This window comes from Pocillopora verrucosa, chromosome 7, assembly GCF_036669915.1.
Source record: "Pocillopora verrucosa isolate sample1 chromosome 7, ASM3666991v2, whole genome shotgun sequence".
Lineage (NCBI taxonomy): Eukaryota > Metazoa > Cnidaria > Anthozoa > Scleractinia > Pocilloporidae > Pocillopora > Pocillopora verrucosa.
The window spans coordinates 19,738,724-19,762,470 of record NC_089318.1 but is presented as its reverse complement, the minus strand read 5'-3'; the positions used below and the strand labels follow the sequence as shown (position 1 = coordinate 19,762,470).

At 36.6% G+C, this 23,747-nt stretch overlaps 4 protein-coding genes across 11 annotated transcripts in view; 2 read left to right on the top strand and 2 right to left on the bottom strand.

Annotated features, from left to right (window-relative positions):
• Positions 1-1,442: 1,442 nt before the first annotated feature.
• Positions 1,443-13,095, top strand: LOC131770102 (uncharacterized). Of its 3 annotated transcripts, none has more exons than XM_066169342.1 (7): positions 1,443-1,820; positions 2,492-2,676; positions 3,424-3,877; positions 4,228-4,275; positions 5,151-5,219; positions 12,836-12,905; positions 13,063-13,090. In XM_066169342.1, exons 1-6 carry the CDS (start codon positions 1,739-1,741, stop codon positions 12,859-12,861), a joined length of 864 nt encoding a protein of 287 aa, XP_066025439.1. In that variant the 5' UTR covers positions 1,443-1,738; the 3' UTR covers positions 12,862-12,905; positions 13,063-13,090. The 3 variants fall into 3 exon arrangements, 2 of the variants coding, with proteins under 2 accessions (XP_066025439.1, XP_066025438.1); XR_010718095.1 differs by having other exon boundaries at positions 1,445-1,820; positions 5,074-5,219; positions 13,063-13,095; XM_066169341.1 differs by lacking the exons at positions 12,836-12,905; positions 13,063-13,090 and having other exon boundaries at positions 1,445-1,820; positions 5,074-6,491.
• LOC131770124 (uncharacterized) overlaps positions 7,590-23,747 on the bottom strand; it is a 44,577-nt gene continuing 28,419 nt past the window's right edge. The window contains exon 3 of the mRNA XM_066169349.1: positions 7,590-8,264. Coding sequence (XP_066025446.1) covers positions 8,226-8,264 — 39 coding nt within the window. The 3' untranslated portion in view covers positions 7,590-8,225. The remainder of the gene's footprint in view (positions 8,265-23,747) is intronic.
• The window catches only part of LOC136282108 (uncharacterized), a 19,428-nt gene continuing 5,838 nt past the window's right edge, over positions 10,158-23,747 (bottom strand). The window contains exons 1-3 of one of the 5 annotated variants that reach the window (XM_066169343.1): positions 12,604-12,989; positions 11,627-11,823; positions 10,158-10,860 (exon numbers count right to left, since the gene is read on the bottom strand). In XM_066169343.1, coding sequence (XP_066025440.1) covers positions 10,822-10,860; positions 11,627-11,823; positions 12,604-12,964 — 597 coding nt within the window. In that variant the 5' untranslated portion in view covers positions 12,965-12,989 and the 3' untranslated portion in view covers positions 10,158-10,821. Of the gene's footprint in view, positions 10,861-11,626; positions 11,824-12,603; positions 12,990-21,094; positions 22,772-23,429; positions 23,627-23,747 lie in introns of those variants that run through there. The other 4 variants (XM_066169345.1, XM_066169346.1, XM_066169348.1 and 1 more) reach the window with 4 other exon arrangements.
• On the top strand, positions 14,603-20,586 carry LOC131770118 (uncharacterized). 2 transcript variants are annotated; one of them, XM_066169340.1, is made up of 7 exons: positions 14,603-14,631; positions 16,252-16,349; positions 16,579-16,637; positions 16,998-17,182; positions 17,874-18,327; positions 18,681-18,728; positions 19,297-20,586. In XM_066169340.1, the coding sequence occupies exons 4-7, from the start codon at positions 17,036-17,038 to the stop codon at positions 19,455-19,457; spliced, it is 810 nt and encodes a 269-aa protein (XP_066025437.1). In that variant the 5' UTR covers positions 14,603-14,631; positions 16,252-16,349; positions 16,579-16,637; positions 16,998-17,035; the 3' UTR covers positions 19,458-20,586. The 2 variants fall into 2 exon arrangements, with proteins under 2 accessions (XP_066025437.1, XP_066025436.1); XM_066169339.1 differs by lacking the exons at positions 14,603-14,631; positions 16,579-16,637 and having other exon boundaries at positions 15,867-16,349.

Sequence of the window (23,747 nt, the reverse complement as noted above, 5' to 3'; positions counted from 1 at the left end):
CGTCCTATCCGAGAAGACGAAGCAATGTGAGTAAAGCGTCTTGCTTAAGGACACAACGTCATGCCCCAGCCAGGACTTGAACCCGGGCCGTCGGACCCAGAGTCCAGCACACTGACCACTGGACTACTCACGCCTCACATTACTATTTGCTTCATTCCGCGCCTGTTTGTATTGTTCCCACGTAGCAATATTATTTTCCCTGACAGCTGTGATCCATCAAAAAAAACGCGAGTGCCTGTCTTCGCTTTAAGACTGATAAGTTGGATTTGCGAGGTTATGATAAAATGCGTAGCAGAAATGTATAATTACCCAAACTGGACCTGAATTGACAGCGAAATATTTCAAGACTAGAGATTAATCATAGGAAGAGCTAAATTTCTAACATGGCACTGAGTATTTGTATTTGCTACATTGCTATATGGCAGTATTTGTTTTTGCTACATTGCTATATGGCAGTATTTGTATTTGCCACATTGCTATATGGCAGTATTTGTATTTGCTAAATTGCTACACTGCTGTATGGCACTTTTTGTATTTGTTATATTGATTCACCTTGTTGAATATGCGTGGTGTTCAGGTAAAAAAAATCCAGAAAGCTTTACGATTTAGAAAAAAATCTTCAGTTGAACAATACTTAACGGTCTATACGGAAAAATCAACCTCAGAAATAACAAAAAAATTTACGGGTCCGAAGAATGGTCCGAAAGTGGCGAGACCTCACTTAGAATCAAAAATTTCAGTGTTCATTTCCCAGCCATGACTCGTTTTACGTTTTGAAATCTAAGTATTGTTAGCTGTAAAACAAAATACAGTTGACCTTTGCGGATGTATTCTGCAAATATAATTATTTTGTTTCAGCTTATCTAATCGTAAACCGTGTGGGGCGCGACAATTAGAAATCAACGATTTTTCTTTGGGCGAATGAATTGCATATCAAATCTGACCGCACAAATAAAACTTCTGTACAATTTTGATCCTGAAGGGTTGGTGTTCAAAGTTTTGAGTGGACTTTTTCTGTATTCTTATTGGTTGCTTTGCAATTTATCTGCTAGGTTTCCCCACAATTATTTTTTAGGTTGGTATCTTTTGAGTCCTAGGACCAAATTTCTCTCAGCAAGAACATATTTTGCGAGTAACTATCTAACAGTTACCCGTGACAGACCTTTGGTGCCATTTTGCTGAACGGCAATTTTGATTTCAACCATTTTTTTTTTCCACTTTAAAGCGGCCTCAGCACGCCGCGGTTAATGGTTTCTGATCGAGTGCAAGAAGCGAAGATTGCCTAGACACGAGTCGTGTCTAGGAACGGATATCCGTTCCGGTGAGATTCTCTCGCCACTCCGCTTCAAAGTTCTTTTAATTCTTGTGCTAAAAGCCAGGCTTCTTTTTTTACCTTCAACCAAGGACTCTTCTCCTTTTTGCCTTTCCCCATTCACATTCTAGTTTTAAACGCAGACAGACAGCAAAGATCTCCGCGTACAACTGGACATCAGTAGATGTTTCAGGAGATGTTACAAGGACCAGAAGTCCTTTATATCAACATGTTAAAATTGGTTATACAAACTTCGACGAGCTTTGAGAGTTTTCTTGGCAATCATAATTAAAATTATAGTTAAAAAATTTCCAAAATCTTAGTCTTTGAAAGTGTACCGTATCCTCAAGGCTTAGAGGTCAATTGTTTTCCAAATCAAGTATCTGCTTGCGTACTTATTGGCTCGAAAGGTCTTCCTCAATCGGAATGAACGAGAAGCTCACTGTTTTCAGGGCAGGAACAAAGGATGGGCCTTCCTTTTCGTTTTCTGGTGACCACAGCGTACGAGGTATGATAATGATCAGGGCAGTGATGATACGAACGTAAAGATATATCTGTGCCTGGCAAGTGCCAAAAACGTGAAGAATTAAAAAAAAAGGGTCATCAATACTTTGACGTGTTTTCTTCATAGATACAAGCAGAACGATAGCTAAAAGCAAACCACAGGGATTCAGATAGATGATTTTGAACCGAATGAATATTAAGACACCAATAATTGTTTTGAAGCAACTCCAACTGCTTTGACGGGAATGTATACACTAAATTGCAAAAAGGTTGACATGAAAAAGCGTGAGCAAGGAACGACGAGACCCAGTGACTTTACGAGTACACATGTACGCGATCACCACAATAAGTTGCACGTACATAGTAAATGATTGCAGCCACCAATGCTTTCCTACAAGAAAACAATTATCGTAAACAAAGATTTTCATAATAACCAAAAACAAGAGAACAACAGCTGTTGATATTCTCTTGCTAGACCATTGCTAAGCTTCTAGAAATTTCCAGAAAACCCCTTTTATTAGAACTCTCCACTTCAAGAAATTAAAGATTAGAGAATTATGGTATCAAATACAAAAAAGAATTGATATAAAATCACACAAATTAACTGTCAAAGCCATCTCTCCTCCCGCTAAAAGAGACCCTTCTTATGAGAAATAACGTTGGATTTTATTACAGTAAAGAGTGGGGTTAGGCAACAAACACTTGGTGTGTGGATGGTTACCAAGTCTGATCTGTACTATCCTCTCAAGCAAGGAGAAAAAACCACTGTTCGTCTTTTCAAAGCCGATGTTTGGCCAAGTGACTTTGATGAACTAAAGGTGAAAAACCACTCCAAGTACAGTGGAATATGCCTTGCTGAAGTGAGTTGTATAGAGGCCTCAGTACCTCCTTGATATAAAGTATAAAAAGAATTTACCTGCCTTGTAATTTTATATTATGTTGCAAAAAGGGACATGGAAAATTTTGACGACAAATTGCCGCTAAAGGTACTCTAACAACTCATTTAAGTACACTTGCCACAGCCGAGTGCCTAAAAAAACGATTATCTAAGAGGGCGGCGTACGAGAAATTCTTACCTGCACTCTCCTCTGCTAAACAAAGAATTCTCGATTTGCAGCGAGCTCAATTTCAAATTTTTGTTCAGCTCTCAAATGATGCTAAAATGGTCAATCACCTGCGGTTTAGTAATTATCGTTAGATAATGTTTACTACCCCCTTGGGTACGAATAATCTATTTTTTGTAAGTACGTTAAAAGGGATCTGATGACATTTATCTTTTTCTTGAAAGTGGTAACATAAATTGTAGCATAGATTAGGAATGATTCCTCATTATACTGACCCCTATCCTCTAATCCTCAAAGTGCAGAGAGGGCATAATTCAATGTGAATCCATAAAATCTCTTCTATTCGTCTCAACTGGGTAATTATCGTACTTTTTACTAGATCCATTCTGTTCCAATGAAAAGCTGTTCACTCTGACAAAGGGTTAACGCTCGAAACGTCAGCTTTGTAACTCTTTACAGTGGCCAATTTTCGAAATCAACTTTGTTGAAAAAACTAAATTACGGTTATGTTCCAGACTCTTTTATTTCCATCTAAAACTGTAGAGTGAAAGTACAAAACAATTGAAGGAACAACTGGAATCACTGGATTGGAAAGAAATAAAACCCGAAACATGTAGCGGTGGAATGTCCCTCATGGATTTTAGCACACTCGTAAGAGCCGTTATGGTGTACATGAAAGACCATTACCCAACCACACCTGATGAATACAACTTTCAAGCTGAATTAAAGGCCGCGAGTCATTGGTTTTGGTACCCAAAGAGCAATGAAAATCCTGGCCACGAGGAAGAAGCTTGTACCTTGATAAAGCCTCCAGAACTTGTCTCTGGTCCCCACAAAGACAATCGTGTGAAAATAGCAGCACTGGAGACTTGCAGGAAATGGATCAGTGTCCTTGAAGGGTTAAAAAAGGAATCATCGCCAAACAAGAGATCTAAAAGGGTTAAAGAAGATGAGGATTCTTCACCTGACGAGGATGAAAATGAGGAACGCATTTATGGTATGTACCTTTTATACACTTGCGTTAAGTTTAATTAAAAAGATTGGATTTCTGTTAGTTCAGTTGCATTCCAGGGGTCCTGGTAAGCATATTATCCGTGACTTCTACCTCCGAAACAGAAAAATAAGTGGTAGCCAGCTGAAGCCAAATCGATAGTGCTTAAAGTGCTGATTTCTAACAGTATTATCATTTTACGAACAATGCAGCCACACGAATTTTATGATATTACTGTTGGCGGACATCACTCGGTCGAATTCTTGGTTAGATGGTGTTCTGTACTTACTTAATGAAATATTCCTTTATTTTGCATGATCTCATTTCAGCCTTACTAATTCTTCAACTATTTATAGATCTCGAGGAAAGCATTTTCGATTTGAAGACATACTTTGATTTCAAAGGTAGGTCCTCCTATTTACATTTTTCAAGTTAATCTAAATACCCTTGTCGAAAGAAATGGTTTTCTTCGACGAAAATAAAACTACAGATTTTGTCAACTAAGAATAAGAACTTCAGCAATACCGACAGACAGTTTTTCAGTCGCCCCACTTTGTATGTCTCTCAGTCTGCATATCTGCCATTCGATCACCCCGTCACACTGTTACTCTGTCATTCTGTCACTCTGTCATTCTGTCACTCTGTCATTCTTTCACTTTGTCACTGTGTCACTCTCTTATTCTGTCACCCCGTCACTCTGTAACTCTGTCACTCTGTCCCTCTTTTAGTCTGTCACTCCGTCACTTTGTCACACTATCATTCTGTCACACTGTCATTCTGTCACTCTGGCACTTGTCACTCTGTCACTCTCTTACTCTCTCACCCTGTCACTCTGTAACTCCTTCACCCTCTTACTCTCTCACTCTCTCTTCCCCCTTCTCCCTCTCCCTCTCTCCCCCACTCTCCCACTCTCTTACTCGCTCACTCTCTAACTGTGCCATTTGCCAATCTGCAAGGTTATTGGCCTGTCAGTCTAATCAATTAGTCAGTCTTCTATTCTCTCGCCGCCTCAGTCTCTCAATCTTCCATAATGTTTGTCTATCAGCCTGTCATTTCGTCAGTCTGCAAGTATGTTTGACATTCTTTAGGTGTCTCCGCTATTTTGTAAATTTGACTGTCTGTCTGTCCATCTACCAATGAATCTCGCACCTCTTCGTCTTTGTTTTTCGTTCTTCCTCATGTCAAACTGGTTGTGCTTGCAGTTTACGTTGTACATTTCAGACGATGAACTAAGCAAAAGTAGAACTAAAGTCACTGGGAAGCATTCGTCAGTAAAGAGTAAGATGGCTTGTCCGAAAAAGTCGTCGGAAAGCAAAGAAATTACACGGCGGAAATTGTACGTGTGAAGGTTAGAGGTCAAGTTATTTCCCAAACCAAGTGATTAACGTCGTTAACCAGACTCCATTTCATCAAGTTCAATTAGGCACATAGTTTGATACATCTCTTAAGTACATGTGTAATGGCTTTAATATCAGTTTTTGCAAAATGTTGTGAATTTGTTGTTGTTGTTGTTTTTTTTGCAAGTTTCTGTTATCATATTCAAATGACTTCTTTCTATAAGTAAAGGCTATGGACTGACTGGAGTCCAATTTGGTATGTAATCATACGAGTTGTCAATCGAATTGGATGAAACGAAGTCTTATTACCAATTTATCTTAAGAATTACAATTTCCGAGAAAATAAGAATAGCCAGGTTATGAAAGAAAGGGAGAATTTTCGCTAAAAGACTGACAAAGGAGGCGTAGATTGTTTAATGGTTGTGATTAATTGATTTAAACTACAACCTTGAATATGATTGGCTTATTGAACTGTTCGATAACAAACTTTCCAATAAGAACTTGGCAAGTGAATTAGTGGATGATAGGAGTTTTTTAAACCAATCACAATCGAGGAAATCGTAATTTTTATGATTAACAAATTTATAGCTATATTTTCTTATTTTAATTTTTCATTTTGATTTTTATTTTTTTACTTTACTTCGATCTTCTTTAAAATTCTATTTTTCTTTTATTTCATTTGGAAATCTTCCATAGGCATCGAAAATGTATATAAATTCTACTTAAGTACATATCTAAGCAATTTCTAATTGTTCAAATCGATTCCGAGAACCATATTTTGGAAGAATCTCCTGACAACAGAATAGTGGTATGTACTTTTTAGCATTCCTATAAATGAGGTGAACTCCGACGTTCTCAAATAAGAGACCAAACGAACGATATTGTATCTTGTCACTGTGAATCATCGCTTTTAAGTCAAAAAGGGGTCAAAGTAGTCCATGATGCGCAAAACATTTAATATATATACACTTATAAAATAAGTTTCACATATTGTTCACCAAATGATCATGGGGTCAAATCCTTTAATAAACTACAACTCTGCTATCATATACATATAATCTTGCTTCCTTAAAATTGAGTTTTTTCGCTGACGTGATTAGTAAACTCTCCGAATCTTATACATTAATCATTTCGACATCTTCCTCCGCCCACCAAGGGCGTAAATTCTCTTACCTGATCCATTTAATTTTACTTTGCAATCTTCCATCGTTACGCGTTCCACAGAGTTTTCCTTAGAAATTTCCTTCATTAGCAACCTTCCTCATGATAAGTCTCAGCAATAACAGGACTCTTAGATTCTAAGATCTTTGTCTGTCCTTAAATCGCTGACATGATTTGTAAACTTTTACCACCACAACATAAAAGAGTCTGCTTATTTTGTTCCATGCTTATTTACTCACCTATCTCTACATTTTGCTCAGTCCACCAAGGGCGTGAATTCCCTGAACTGATTCAATGAACTTTACTTCATAATCTTCCATCGCTTCGCGTTCCACAGAGTTTTCTTGACAGATTTTCTCCATTAGCAAACTTACTGATGTCAAGTCTCAGCAATTAGAGGACACCTAAGCCACTCTTACATCCTAAGATCTTCTTGGTCCGTCCTTGTATCATCGGTCAACAAAAAATTACCGGGCAGCCTTTGGGTTTGTTTATTTGATTCGTTTTATTATTTTTTTTTTTTTTTTTGGTTTTCTTTTCAGTCTTTGAGGTTTTCGTTTGTTTGTTTGGTGTTTTTATTTTGCGGTATATTTTTTAATTCGTCTACCAAATGACACATGCGATTTCTGTTTTTATGTTGACTCATACGAGCTAGTGACATCATTTCGCAGATTTAAATAACAAAGCACACGTCAAGCATCATATCGAGTTGATCTCGCTATGTTGTAAGGTATGCGATCTTTGTTTTAAGCAGGCTATTGGCTGATTCTAGCTCCTCAGGGGCCTAAGAATGAAACCAATTACATTAAACCAGAATACCTCCAAAATCACAAGAGCAGTAATACTAGCAATAGGGGCCTTGCCTATCGTCTAAAATGGCGAGAGCAGACATCAAAACATTCAGTGAAGAAATCATTACGGTAGCTGTTGGCGTCCATTAGCCTGAACTGTGTGTCAAATGACAAGTCATCTCTTAATTTATCTTACTTTTTTCAAACGGCCATGGTAACGTTAAATTAACACGGAGCTCATCTATCATGAAATTGACCAATTCAGCTCTTTGCATCGTTGAGATAGCGTCTGCCAAAAGATAGTCATACCTTTTACACGGCATAATATCCTTTACAGCGTTTTATAAACACTCGAGCAAACCAACTGGACAGTGCATAGGAACACTGGGTGATTGAGATGAACAATATTCTCGATTGAGGAAACTTCATTTCAAGTGTTCCGCACAGTTTTCTGTGCTGCTACATAACTCAGGATTAAATCATAAATACCAGTCACCAATTCACTTAATGATATCAAACAAACAAATTATGACTTAGAGTGGCTTAAGAGTGTCATAACCCTCTCGTGAGTTTTGACTCCTTTTAATGTTTTCTATACTTCACATTTCGTTATTACACAATTTGTAACTGGACTCTACTTCTCTACTTAAATGCAATGGAAGGTTTTCTTTGAGTGAAATAAGGTCAGCAGACTATATCTACACCAATTAAAACGCGTCACCGAAAAACTGATGTTTGTCCATTACAGTGTAATAGTAATCGTATCTTGATAGCTTGTATTTTGAAAAGCAAAGGGTGGGAAGGCCTTTGTTCTTTGACCACTCGATATACCTACGTTTCCATCCAGATATGAATTCTGAGACAAAGGTGAGCTGGAACAGCCTTACGACGAAAAAAATTCGATATCTTTTATCACGTTGAACACTTAATTATACTACGTTAAAGAAGGGTAACGAAATTGTTCATTTCTCTCTTGATTGAAACGTGAAATAGTAGATCCAAAGCCACCACTCTTGTGAAGGTCTTTCAAAGAATACGGTTTCTGTTTGGTAGGTTTTCCACAAGTTATTTAGGACATTTCCTCCAAGGAAGGCACCCGAGCATCTGAAAGAAATACGGGAAAAGTTATTGGGTTGGAGATGAAACACGCTTTGCATTAGACGGGAACAGATCGATGCGTGGATGTTTCATCTTATCTAGGCTAGCGTAAAACAGAATAGCAAGAGAATCGGAAAATGTATCTCAACGTGATCATTTCAGTAGAAAAGTTTAATTTGATGAGCACAAAATGAAAAAAGCACAAATCAACTACGAAACCTTATAAAGGACTCATTACACTGTTTGGGTTAGGAATTATAAGACTGGGCCAACTGATTCCGAAATTAAACAAATGAATTTGATACGTATGTGAAACCTTATGGACCAGAGGGAAATCGCAGCTAACTCGACGACGCGCCCTCAGTCACTCAGGATCAAGTAATCATTTGTTATCAAAAGTGTCCTCGTTTTTAAGGAAAAAAATGCCCCCTGATTCAGCCAATCAGCGTCTATAAATTTTGCTTCGTATGTGGGGCAATGATCCAAACTAAAAGTTCTAGAGCTCTATATTGTTGAGTTTTCCTTAGAATTTGAAAAATAAGGAGAAATTGCTTTATTTTAATGAGAGAATCCCTGAACATTGCGGCAAAGTTTAAAGAAAAGTTACTCATTTAGTTAGAAATAACGTAACGGATATAGTTCTCTTCTTTAATCAAAACAATTTTTACGCAACAGTTAAAATAACAAATGTTTTAATCGAAAAAAGGGACTTTACCTCGATTAATTTCCATCGTGAGACAAACGAATAAAGTTCATCTCCTATTATTTTTTTATATGTCGCCAGGTTAAGCTGTAAAAAATTAGTGAGGGAGCTTGAAATCAACGACCTTTGTGCTAAAAACCGGGTGGGATATCTGGTTGTAAAATACTTTCGGAAAACGGATTGGAAGTTGACAGAATTTCCAGAGTTGTTTACTGATAATGAAACGTTGTCTATGTCATGAATTTGTACCTTATAATTAATCACCATTGCACGTACATCCAACTTCTTTTGGAAATCTATCTGACTACCTTTCAGTCGAAAGGCTCGGCTCAATTATACATTACGAGGGATTTACAAGTTGACCTGCGGACGTGCTAAAAGATCAATGGCAATTCTGTCTCATTAGGTTGCTCTCAATCATTCTCAATAAAGCGATTTTTCTCCAGTCATTCATTATTTAAGTATTCCATGTTTGGTCAGTAAGTTTTAATTTTACTGACGCCAACTTTACAAGAAATTAAATTAAAAAATACAAACAAAAATTTTGTATGAGGATCACCTTGATTACGAGGCGAACCAACAGTGCAATAAAAAAATGAGAGGCTCAGCTAATATAGTATGGCTTTCTTTGAAACACGTGGTTCACATTATACGGAAACTGCTGGAATTCTTACCCACATTGGACACTAAAAACAGAACGCATCAAGGCATTCAATCGTAGGGGAAAGCAACGCACGCGTTTTCTATCCGTTTTACGTTTTTTTTCTCTACTTGTTCGCTTTGTCGAGGACAATCAGTCTTCGATTTGGTTTATTCACACTTTGCTCTCAAGCTTTGGATATACTTGGCGTGTTTAACAAAGCGTCTGCGAATAAATGCGAAAATTAATTATGTAAATATACATCGAGGAGATCTCTACATCAGAGTTGTCTCATCAACGTTTAGGAGCGGGTGCAAGGGAAATTTGTTTGATCTACCACTGAGTTTGTTTTGAAATTATGTTTTCAGAGAATGTTCTATAGACTTAATCAAAATGATTCTTTTAACCAAAAATGGTCATACTTTTTTCGAGGTATAAATACCTTTCATTAACCAAATTCGAGGCCGAGTTTTTCGTTTGATTTTATGGCCAAAGGGGGAAGCGGAAAAAACGAGGTTCCGTATCTTAGAGTACAGACCGAGAAAATGAGCTTGGCGAGATATTTATTACATCTCTAGGTACAAATAGAGGGGAGGATTACAATTCAAACAAACTTTTGAATTAAGGCGGCCAATCAGATAATCATCCTGTTTAATTAATTGTGAACAATCGAACAACCCAACGTGACAGTGGACAGGTGGATAAGGACGTTTAGTGGTTACTATGACGAATTTTCTCCATTGAGGAAATTTCAGCAGTATTAAATGAGCGCGACAACGAGCTTTCATTGAGTATATCCAAAGCATTCACAGAAAGATTAAAGAAATATCTAACCAATTTCAAATTGATCATAAAGGCAGAGACAAAGGTATCTTCACTTTTTCTTGCAATTGTGAAATCTAGAACAAACGAAAGCTCCCTCAGCCTCAGGTCAAAATAAAGTGCGGTCGACATTACTACCAGTCGTAAAACTAGCTATGGTCCTTCTTTTAATTTACGTAGATGAACATTCAAAAGAAACTTATAATTTGAAACCATCCGGCTGAAATTAAGGTAACGGGAAATAGAAACGATATCCTTTATAATGTTGTACATCTAAGTGATACTTCTTCCAACAGAAAGAAGAAAATTTCTTATATCTATCTTGATAACTACACAAAGTCGAAGATCTAACTCGACTTCACTTGTGCGGCCTCTCTTGGTTTGGGGCTAGCCCCTAGTTATTGAGTGTATTTCTTCCAGGGAAGGCAGCTCAGCATCTGGAAGAAATAAAATTGGAGAAGTATCGGGTTGAAGATGAGTCGGGGTGTTACTAAACTGAGGATAAGCGGAACCATCAATTTTTTTTTTGGCAAAAAAGGAAAATATGTAAGGAAAAATAATAGCAAAAAAAATCACCTTAACACTGTTCAAAATTTCATTTTCGGGTATAAAAAATATTAGTTTTATTTATATATTTCCTTCTTTTAATGAAAATTAATGGTTCTGCTGGTTCCGGAGGTTCCGCGATCGACTGATCTGTAGTTTAGTAACACCAGATGAGTTGTTATGCTTTACAATGGACGGGACCACAAGTATTTGCGTGTTATCGTATCTTAGCTGGCGCAAATCAGAATAGGAGAGAAGCTTAAACGTCATAAACTTATCTGAGTTTACGGAGCTTTCTGGCGTACTTAATACTAAATAGACGATGAAAAAAGTCTGCTTATTTCTCAAGATATTTTCATAATGTTTTTGACATATTAGATTACCATGGCAACAAAACAGCCCCACTAAACCCTCAACTTTAGTTTTGGATCTATATTACCCAAAAAACGAATTCGGTAACCCCTTGAAAAAAAATGGGTTGCAATCAACATGACAGTATTCATTTCCTGCCAAGTTCCGAAAAAATCTGTACGCGATGAGCCACCTTAAATTCTCAAAAAAAAATCTGCTCTGAACTGTACAGTTTTATACATACCTGTACATAGTTCCCCTTGGAGCGGATTTTTTAGAATAAGTTCTCAAAAATATGGCATTTACCTCAATAATATTGTCCTTTGTAAAAGGGGTATCGAGGTCTCCCTTTGGCTTAATGTATCCTTTGAAAGGACGATCGTCAGGCACAATTATTTCTACTTCGTCTATAAAAGGACTGTGCTCGTCCAGCAGCCACAACTCTTCAGGATTCCCTTTTAGATTTTCTGGCATCCTCCTAAAGTCGGTAAAAGTACTTAAACCTATCGAGAGAAAAAATAGCCGGCAATAGATCAGAACGAATTACTTCACTAATTTTGCAAACTAAAGGACTATTTCGTTCTCTTGACGAAAATTATTTTCAGGAAATACTCCTGATGAAAGTGCTTAATCTTATTGAATTGAGCTATCGAATACAATAAAGTCACCAATAGAAATGAACAGACAACGAAAACAAATAGAGGCTTATCGATGGCGAAACTTAGACTACAACGGTTGCTGAAATAAACAATTTTCATTCTGAGAAATTAGGGAAAGTATGTTCTATTGCATATATGGTTGTTTTGTGACCGCTCTGATTGGTTAGTTATAGGGAATCACGGATTGTTTTATCGTCCTCTTTTGAATCTGCCATTTCGATTCAACACGTTGAAACCAGAAACATTTCAATATAGAAATTTTTTGCTTTAAAAATTGGTTTTATAGAAGATTTAGCTGTGTATCCATCTACTTCAGCTATTTAGAACTAACAAAAGTACATAAATATTACAAGACAAATTAAGCGCGCGCATACGAGGTTGTGAACATGACTTACATCGCCATTGGGTAAACAATTAAGAGAACGTTAACATCGAAACAAGTCTTAAATGTATGAAATTTTTTTAAATGTGAGGAACTCATTTTTTTTTTTTGGCAAGCAGTTAACTTGTTTTATCATTTTTCCGATACATGGGGTATTTATTACAGAAAAAACCTACGGTGATCTTTAAAATGTCAGCAGAAGTAAACTCCCATCAGATTGGCAAAATATGAAATAGTAATACCAAAATATGGCAAAATATCGCCCTCCGGAGAGTACCAAAAATCGCATCGAATGTCCTCTTCTCCTATCTCCCCTCTCATGAGCCTTTCGTAGTGATATGGATCGAGTGGCCTGATTTTCTGTTTGACACGTTCTCTAACTATGGCTTGTCGTCTCTTTCCCCTCCTGATGAATTTCTTTCCCCTCTCTATCTTTTTCCCGTAATTAAACAGGAACTTCTTTTCTTCCTCAAGGTCTACAAGAGTCCTTTCATTTCTAGCCATGCCAATTGGGACTTTGTAGATGAAGTGAACAAATCTGTTCGTAAGGATATATCTTCTATTTGAATATATAAACTTACAGATCTCGGTAATGACGTGCATGCACAGCGTGTTAATTTTAGTTACTAGCAAACATTTACCCCAGAAACTTAATATTCATGATATATTATTAATACTGTTGTTCTTCTGTTTCAAAATAGGGTTGGATTGAAAAGAAATACCTTTAATGAGTTCGCCACAAGAGGTGAGTGAGTAAACAAAATGTTTTGAAGCAGCGCTCTTTTTATGAGGAAAATTGGATTAAGAAAGTGCAAAATGTAAACGACAATTATCTCTTACAAAATTGCACATAGGAATTTATGAATACTTTACTACCTGTTGTAACAGGTCCAAATTATCCGGATAACGAGTTCAATTGGTCATGATGATATGTTATGTCTAAACCCTTATTGAATGTCAGAAAAAAATAATTGACCATGACAAATATTGCAGTTCTAAATTTTACGGTTCTTCAAGACTCTTCAAGACCCCTCCCGATAAATTTAAATCTCCTTATCTTTTTCCTGTAATCATTACAATATGGGCATTGTCATTGTTGACAGCTTTGAGGCTCTTTTGTTATAAGAACAAAGGTTTGAAAGAACCGACGCGTATCCGATTTCCGAGCGCGAGATTCAAAAACTTCGTTAATGACCTGAATGTGACAAAATCTTTCTTTCTCGGGATGGGCTTAGGGAGAAGTTGTCTAGAGCAACGGCAAACTTGCCGGGGGACGGAAGGGTAAATTTGTAACATGGAGAGCGGGCTGTCGGCTGTGTAAAGTTCTCTCCTTTTTCCCGCAAATAAACGCAGAATTTCGAGGTAGAGAAAGGACGACAGTTTGTATCTTAAAATACGAATGGAATATGCCACACAACTATCGTAAAAGAAATCGAAACTGAAGCGAAGGTACAAGTATTTTAAAGTATTTTTTCTGGCCTGTTGTAATGCGCGCCAAACAAGTTGCGAGAAAGCTGTCTGTCTCAAGCGAAGAATTAAAAAGCGTCATAACCAATTATATTTGAAATATCTACTGTTAGAGCGGTTTATTGTCATAATAATTGCCGAATGAATCCGAATCAAGCCGAGTAAAAGCTCGTGATACTAAAGAGAAAAGTCCCTAAGGATGGATAACAAAAGGCCCATTGTATTAAAAAATCCCAACCATAACAATAGGCAAAGTTTGATATGTTAAACAGAAATTGCTTTTCATCCTCAAGGTTTTACAAGAGTCCCTTCTTTTCTAGCCATATTGGGACTTTGTAGATGAAGATATATCCCTACCGTCATTACCGATCCGCAATCTCGGTAATGACGTGCATGCACAGCGTGTTATAAATACTTTACAACTTGTTGTAACAGGTGCAAATTATCCGGATAATGAGTTCAATTGGCCGTTACGACATGTTAGGTCTAAACCCCTATTGAACGTCAGAAAAAATAATTGATCAAGACAAATATTGCAGTTCAAAATTTTACAGTTCTTCAAGGATAAGCAAGGTAGGGGCAAACTAAACTCTTGCGCAATGATAATCGAATGAATTTTTACTTCCTTTTTGTCTCCCATTTTAGTTTGCGAGATAATTCATTGCTGAATTAGCAATTAGCGAGACTCATCCCACGTACTCACATTGACGTGTTCATGAAAATTTAATTAGAAATGTAAGAATGAAAGACCACCGTCCGTGGGAGATGCCAAACAAACTGCTACTGCCTGTCTTCAAGGTAAGGTAAGTTGGATTTCTGAGGCTATGATTAAATGTGTAACAGAAATATATAAATACCCAAATTGGACCTGAATGGACAAAGAAATATTTCTAGATTAGAGCTTTATTACAAGAAATACTAAATTTGCTACATTCCGGTGTTGTTTGAAAAATTCTGAAAGCTATACGATTCAGAACAAAATCTTCAGTTGAACAATACTTTAGTTTTTTAAGGGCAAATGAACATTATAAATAATAAAAAAAATTCATCTAATAAAACTAAAGTAATCATGAAATCTCGTAAACATGCATGAGGCCACATGGATATCAGAGAAATGAAGAGAGTATTGAAGGAATCTTTTTTCAGTGAAATCACCGAGATGTACTAAACGTTTCCAAAGAACAATGGAGAGAGGCACTTTGTATTTGCAGTTCGATAAGTACAGTAAATTCTTTTTCCATTGTTTTAATTGCAATGCTCACCAAATAGCTCTAAATTTTCCAAAGCTGCCATGTCAACCGTACGCCGAGGAATATTGGAGAACGAGTAATAACGCAGTTGAAGTTCAGTGATATAAACGATAGAAAGCAATTATCAAAAACAGGTACGGTGAAGAAAGCGTTGAAAAGCCGGATGAAACGTTTAGACCATTTAAAACCTAACAGTAAGGAATTCGATCCTCACTACTGATAAAGGGCTCGCTCTCGTTCTTAATTGTTTCTAAGAAGACATTGTGGTACAATACGGTGGCCCGTAAGGGACTTCAGAACCCAACCGTTTATTTTGAGATATATTTATGATATTTGTAACTTTTTGTCGCTATTTTTTTTCTTAAAACCATCTTTCCTTTTTTTTTTTTTCAAAACCCAGGTTTTTTTCCCCAAAACCCGATTTTTTAAATCACAAAAAGCCCAGATTTTTTTCCTAAACTCAGGTTTTTTTTTAACCAACACCCATGTTTTTTTCCCACAACCCAAGCTTTCGTTGTAAGGTTGACTTTCTCGTAAAACTCAGATTCTCCCTCTAAAATGCGAGTTATTTGTCAATTTCGTACTTCTCTGCTGAACGAATGCGGACTCATTCAAAAATGAACAAGATGGCCGCAACAATCAAGGTCGTTAACCTTGAACCTTTTTCGGTATTTGAATGGAGAACGGGAAAAAGAGTGCAATGACTTGCTGTCAGATACTCAAAACACGAAAGAAATAAAACATTCTCGAGAAAGTATCTCGTAAACGGGCCCCTTCTTCCTCCAAGGGCCTTTCCTCACTATCGGAAAAGTTGTTTATTCAGACAAATTTTCTGTCATCACCAACATTTTACAAGTGCGGATGGTTTTTCGCGACTTGAAAAATTTTGGCCGAAGCGAACAAATCTTCAAACGCACTGCCGACAAAATTTGTCTCGGTAAAAACTGGAGGAAATCGACTAAATAATCAAAACAGTGATAAACTTGTCGATCATTTGTCGTAAACGCTACGACAAACGTGTAATTGCACTGAAATCAGTTTACCAGAAAGGTACAAATTGTCTTTCGTCGCACAACTCGGGATTCTAAAATTTTCAAATTTTTCAATGCTTAGAAGTCGATTGTTTTCTAAATCAAGTATCCCTTAACATATTAAATTTTATTTACTCGAAAGGTCTTCCTCAATCCTAATGGACGAGAAAATCACTGTTTTCAGGGCAGGAACAAAGGATGGGCCTTCGTTTTCGTTTTCTAATGACCACGACGTTCGAGGTATGATAATGGTCAGGGCAGTGATGATACGCACGTAAATATATATCTGTGCATGGAAAGTGCCAAAAACGTGAAGACTCATGGAAAGCGTCATCAATGCTTTGACGCGTTTGCTTCATAGATACTGGCCGGCAGAACGACAGCTAAAAGCAAACCACAGGATTCAGATAGATGATTTTGAACCGAATGAATATTAAGACACCAATAATTGTTTTGACTACTTTGACAGCACTCAAAAACGTTGACCCGAAGAAGCATGAGCAAGGAACTATGAGACTTAATGACTTTGTGAGTACACATGCACATGATCACCGCAATTAGCTGCACGTACATGGTAAATGTTGAAGCCATCCATGCTTTCCTGAAAGAAAATAATCATCGTAAACAAAGATTTTCATTAATAATGGAAAACAATTTAATATCAACTACTGATATTCTCCTTTTAGGCCCTTGCTAAGCTTCTAAAAATTTCCAGGAAACCCCCTCTTCATTGCAACTCTCCGCTTCATGAAATTTAGAGTTACAGAAATATGGTTTAAAACTCAACCCTAAGTTTGTCGCACAAATTAACCATCAAGCGTCAAAGCCATCTCTCCTCCCGCTCTAAGAGACCCTTCTTATGAGAAATAACATTAGATTTTATTCCAGAAAAGAATGGGACTGTCCAACAACCACATGATGGCTGGATGATTACCGAGCCTAATCTGTACTTTCCTCTCAATCAAAGAGGAAAAACCACTGTTCGTCTGTTCAAAGCCGATATTTGGCCAAGTGACTTTGATGAACTAAAGGTGAAAAAGCATTTTAAGTTCCATGGAATATGCGTTGCTGAAGTGAGTTGTATGGAGGCCTCAGTACCTCCTTAATATTAAGTATAAAAAGAATACCTGCCATGTAATGTTATATTATGTTGCAGAAAAGGACATGGAAAATTGTGACGACAAATTGCCGCCATTGAGTGCCTTTAAAAACGGCTATCTAAGAGGGTGGCGTGAAATTGTTACTTGCACTCTCCTCTGCTAAACTTAAATTTCTCAATTTGCAGAGGAGTTCAGTGTCAAATTTTTGTTTAGCTCTAAAATCATGCTAAAACGATTATTCGCCTGAATCTTATTAATTATAGTAAAATAATATTTACTACCCCCTCTATTTTTTGTAAGTATACATCAAGCGGGATCATGACTTTTATCTTTTTCTTGAAAGGCCTAGCATTGTAGCATAAATTAGGAAAGATTCCTCATTATACTACCCCCTATACTCACTCACAATGAAATGAGGGCATGTGCATAATTATGTGTGAATCCATAAAATCTCTTCTATTCCTCTCAACTGCACAATTTACGTAATTTTTATCAAATTCATTCTGTTCCAGTGGAACGCCGTTCGATCTGACGAGGGGCTAACACTCGAGATGTTAGCTTTGAAACTCAAAGTGGCCAATTTACGCTATCAACTCAGTTGATAAAATTGAAAATACCCTGTCATTCTGTTCCAAACTCTTTCCTTTGCCATTTGTAACTATAGAGTAAAAGTAGAAGACAATTGAAGGAACAACTGGAATCACTGAATTGGAAAGAAATAAAACTCGAAACATGTGACGGTGGAATGTCCCTCATGGATTTCAGCACACTTGTGAGAGCCATTATGGTGTACATGAAAGACCATTACCCAACCACTCCTGATGAATACAACTTTCAAGCTGAATTAAAGGCCGCAAGTCATTGGTATTGGTATCCAAAGAGCAATAAAAATTCTGGCCATAAGGAAGAAGATTATACCTCGATAAAGCTTCCAGAACTTGTCTCTGGTCCCCACAAAGATAATCGTGTGAAAACAGCAGCACTGGAGACTTGTAAGAAATGGATCAGTGTCCTTAAAGAGTTAAAAATGGAATCATCGCCACACAAGAGATCTAAAAGGGTTAAAGAAGATGGGGAGTCTTCACCTGACGAGGATGAAAATGAAGAACGAATTTATGGTGTGTAACTTTTAAACAATGGCCTTAAAGTTTCAATCAAAAGAATAAATTTCTGTTAGTTCAACTTCATTTTAAGGGACCTGGTAAGCACATTATGCGTGACTTTTACCTTCGAAACAGAAAAATAAGTGGTAGCCAGCTAAAGCCAAATCCAAAGTGGTTGAGGTTCCAACAGTATTATCATTTTAAGAACAACCCAACTACACGAATTTTATGATATTGCTGTTGGCGGAGATAACTCGGTTGAATTCTTGGTTAGATGGTGTTTTGTACTCACTTAATGAAATATCCCTTTATTTTACATTATATTATTTCGGTTGTAATATGTGTATTGTTTGTTCAACTATTTATAGATCTCGAGGAAAGCATTTTTGATTTGAAGACATACTTTGATTTCAAAGGTAGGCTCCCCTATTTACCTTTTTCCAGTTAATCTTAATACCCTTGTCGAAAAATTAAGCAAGATATGTTTTTCTTCTGCAAAAATAAAACTACGAATTTCGTAAATTAAGAATAAGAACTTCAGCAATACTTTCATACAGTTTTTCAGTCGCCCCGCTTTGTATGTCTCTCAGTCTGCATATCTGTCATTCGATCACTCCGTCACACTGTCACTCTGTCATTCTTTCACTTTGTCACTTTGTCACTCTGTCACTCTGTCACTCTATGACTCTGTCATTCTGTCACTCTCTCATCCTTTCACTTTGATCCGTTAGTCAGTTTCTTAGTCTCTCGCCGCCTCAGTCTCTCAATCTTCCATAACGGTTGTCTGTCAGCCTGTCATTCCGCAGTCTGCCATTCTGTTTGACATTCTTTCAGTTTCTCCGCCATTTTGTAAATTTGACTGCCTGTCTGTCCATCTACCTATGTATCTCGTCCTCATGTCAAACTAGTTGTGCTTCCCCAAGTGCGTGCCCACCTCTGCGCGCCCTCCCTTTATCTAATTACAGTTTACTTTTTACATTTTAGACGATGAACTAAGCAAAAGTGGGACTAAAGCCACTGGGGAACATTCGTCAGTAAACAATTGTATGGCTTGTCCGAAAAGGTCGTCGGAAACCAAAGAAATTGCACGGCGGAAAATTGTACGTGTGAAGGTTAGGGGTCAAGTTATTTCCCAAACCAAGTGATTAACGTCATTAACCAGACTCCATTTCATCAAGTTCAATTAGGCACATAGTTTGATACATCTCTTAAGTACATGTGCAATGGCTTTTACATCAGTTTTTGCAAAATGTCGTGGATTTTGTTTTTTTTTCTTTTGCAAGTTTCTGTTATCATAATCAAATGACTTCTTTTTATAAATAATGGCAATAGGACTGAGTGGAGTCCAATTTGGTCTGTAACCATACTCGTATGATTACAGATCGAATTGGACGAAACAAAGTCTTATTACCAATTAATCTAAAAATTACAATTTCCGAGAAAATAAGAATAGCCCGGTTATGAAAGAAAGGGAAAATTTTCGCGAAAAGACCGACAAAGGAGGCGTAAATTGTCAATGGTTGTGATTGGTTGATTTAAACTACAACTTTGAATGTGATTGGCTTATTAAACTGTCCGATAAGAACTTAGCAAGTGAATAAGTGGACAATAGGAGTCTTTTAAACCAATCACAATCGAGGAAATTGTAATTTTTGTGATTAACATATGTATAGCTATATTTTCTAATTTTGAAAGTAATTTTTTTTTTAGTATAAAAGTCAAAGAAGTGCTTGAGGGATAATTTTTACGCAAACGTATCGTTTCTCTGTGGTTGGAGAGTAGTTCTTTAAGCATTTTTCATTTAAAATTCGTGTAGCGTCGAGATCTGAGCAGTATTTTTTGGAAGGTATTTTTCTGTAATGTAAGTAGAGTAATTATCAATTTTGTTGAAATTAATTTGGGAAGTTGGTTGTATTTTAAGTGATGTCATTACTGTTGATCTTATATTTAAAATACCTGTTTAAAAAATACTTTAATTATATTTATCATTGTGTGTACTGATAGTAGTAGAATTAACGATTTGTAAATGTTTATTATCATGATTAACAAATTTATAGCTATATTTTCTCATTTTTTATTGATTTTTTTTTTTAGTATGAAAGTCAAAGAAGTGGTTGAGTGATAATTTTTAAGGAAATACATCGTTTCTCTGGGGTTGGAGAGTGGTCCTTAGAGCATTTTTACCCAAAATTCGTGTAGCGTCGAGATCTGAGCAGCACTTTTTGAAAGATATTTTTTGTAACGTAAGTAGAGCAATGTTCAATTTTTTTTTAATTAAATTCGGGAATTTAAACGTATTTCGAGTGATGCCATTACTGTTGATCTTGAATTTGAAATACTTGTTTAAAAAAAACAACAAAAACAGCTTTGTAAAAAGCGTATTTTAAATGAGATTCATTATTGTTTGTACTGATAGTAGTACTAGAATTATTTCTGGTAACGATTTATAAATGTTACTTTTAAGAGAAACGGTTCTTTTTAATTTCAACCGTAACCAGCTCCTAACTTTAATTTGGAGGAGTTTGGATGTGTCACAATGAAATTCAACTTATTCCTCCAAAGTTTTCATAGTATTCCAATGATACCCCCTTATCGACAGTACATTTTCTATAGCCTTCCTCCCTCCCTCCTCCTCCCCCCCCCCCCCCCATTTTACACTCCGTTAGGATGCTTACACTAACGGGTGTGTCCTGTCCCGTGTTCACTCTTATTTTTCCCCTGTGGAGAGAAGGGAAAAGAGGGGACGATAGAAAGAGAGAAAAAGAGAAAGAGATGGGGAGGGGGGGGGGGCAAAGTGGAAAGGAGAACCACTTCCGACACGATGCCTGGGAAAGTGGAGGGTCACATATCAGACACTTACAGTTTGACATAAAAAGAAAAGTTGCAAGCTTTACTTCCAAGTGGAAATCTACCATAGGCATTGAAAAGTATATAAATTCTACTTAAGTACATATTTGAGAATTTTCTAATTGTACAAATCGATTCTGAGCACCACATTTTGGAAGAAATAATAGAGGTAATAAGAGACCAAACGAACGATATTGTATCTTGTCACTATGAATTATCACTTTTAAGCCAGAACGAAGTCAAAGTAGTCTTAGGTCCCTTGATTACCGTTGTCGTTCTATGCATGCTTCGTAGTTACAAGATCTAGTAAACACAAACATCCATGATGCGCAAAACATTTAATATATATACACTTATAAAATAAGTCTCACATATGGTTCACTTAGCGATGACGGCGTCAAATCCTTCAATAAACTACAATTCTGCTATTATGTACATTTAATCTTGTTACCTTAAAATTGAACTTTTACTACGGTAACATGAAAGAGTCTGCTTGTTTTGCTCCGAATCTTATACATTAATCATCTTGACATTTTCCTCTGTCCACAAATGGCGTAAATTCCCTTAGCTGATCCATTGAATTTTACTTTTACAATCTTCCATCGTTTCATGTTCCACAGAGTTTTCCCTTCAAATTTTACTTCATTAGCAAACTTTCTGATGTCAAGTCTCAGCAATAAGAGGACTTTTAAATTCTAAGATCTTCCTTGTCCGTCCTAATATCATCGGCCCACAAAATATTACCGGGCAGCTCTTGGGTTTGTTTGTTTGATTCGGTTTATGTTGTTTTTTTGTTTTTTTTTTCGTCTTTTGAGATATTCTGTTTCTTTGCTTATTTGTTTGTTTGTTGTTTTTTTTTTTGCGGTATATTTTTTAATTCGTTTACCAAATGATACTCACCGATGTTTTTTTTGAGGACTAGAGCCGCAAATGTTGATGTTTAAATTCATGTCATATTATTTCGCTTTTCAATATCCTCTTACGTTTCTAAGTACATCGAATCAGTTAGCGTTTTGTGATTTATTTTGACTTGACCTTTTGTTTTATATACATCATAAGCGAATAAAATAAATGAGCGCGAAACAAGCGTTTATTGAGTATATCCAAAGCATTTACAGATACATGAAAGAAATATTTGCACCAATAAAAAACTGATCATGAAGGCAGAGACAAAGATGTCTATCCTCTATAATGTAAAGGTTATCGTATCTTTGCTCGGTTTTGCCCAGAAGTGGAAGGGAAGAAAAGCATTGTTTCCTTGACCTGGCGATATTTGCACTGATTCACTTTTTCTTACAATTGTGAAATCTAGAATAAACGTAAGCTTCCTCAGCCTCAGGTCAAAATGAAGTGTGGTCGACAATACTACCATTCGTAACACTAGCTATAGCCCTTCTTTTAATTTACGTGGATCAACATTCACATGTCCTTTTTACTGTTGTACATCTAAGTGATATTTCTCTCTCCAGAAAGAAGAAAATTGTTTATGTCTGTCTTGATAACTACACAAAATCGGAGATCTAACTCTACTTCTCTTGTGCGGCTACTTTCGGTTTGGGGCTAGCCCAGTTAGTTATTCAGCGAATTTCTTCCAGGGAAGGCAGCTCAGCATCTGGAAGAAATAAAATTGGAAAAGTATCGGATTGGAGATGAGTCGGGGTGTTACTAAACTGAAGATAGGCGGAACCATCAATCATATCATATAAATCATATATTTAATGAAATAAAATAGAAATTAAAAGCACCTTAACAATGTCCAAAATTTCATTTCGGGTATAAAGAAGATTAATTTCCTTGATTTGTTTATTTACTTTTTAAAACTGAAAATTAATGTTTTCGCATGTTCCGCTGGTTCCGGAGGTTCCGCGGTCTATTGATCTGTAGTTTAGTATCACCAGATGAGTTGTTATGCTTTACTTTGGACGGGACCACAAGCATGTGTGTGTTATCGTATCTTAGCTAGTGCAAAGCATAATAGGAGAGAGCTTAAACGTCATAAACTTATCTGAGTAGACGAAGTATCTTGATAACTTTGATATTTTTCATAGTTTTTAGGACATATTAGATTACCATGGCGACAGTATTCATTTCCTGCTAAGTTCTGAATAAATCTATACTTAATGCGTCACCTTAAATTCTTAAAAAAAAAAAACTGTTCTAAACTGTATGTAAAATCTTTTTTGGAAAAAATTGCAGCGTTATACATACCTATTCATAGTTCCCTTTGGAACGGATTTTTTAAAATAAGCAATTAAAAACATGGGATTTACCTCAATAATATTGTCCTTTGTAAAAGGGGTATCGAGGTCTCTCTTTGGCTTAATGTATCCTTTGAAAGGACGATCATCAGGCACAACTATTTCTACTTCGTCTGGAAAAGGACTGTGCTCGTCCAGCTGCCACAACTCTTCAGGATTCCTTTTGAGATTTTCTGGCATCCTCCTAAAATCGGTAAAAGTACTTAAACCTATCGAGAGAAAAAAATAGCCAGCAAAGCCGGTGAACAAGACTTGCATCACCTATGAGTAAACAATTAAGAGAGCGTTAACACCAAAACAAGTCTTAAATGTACGAAATTTCACTAAATG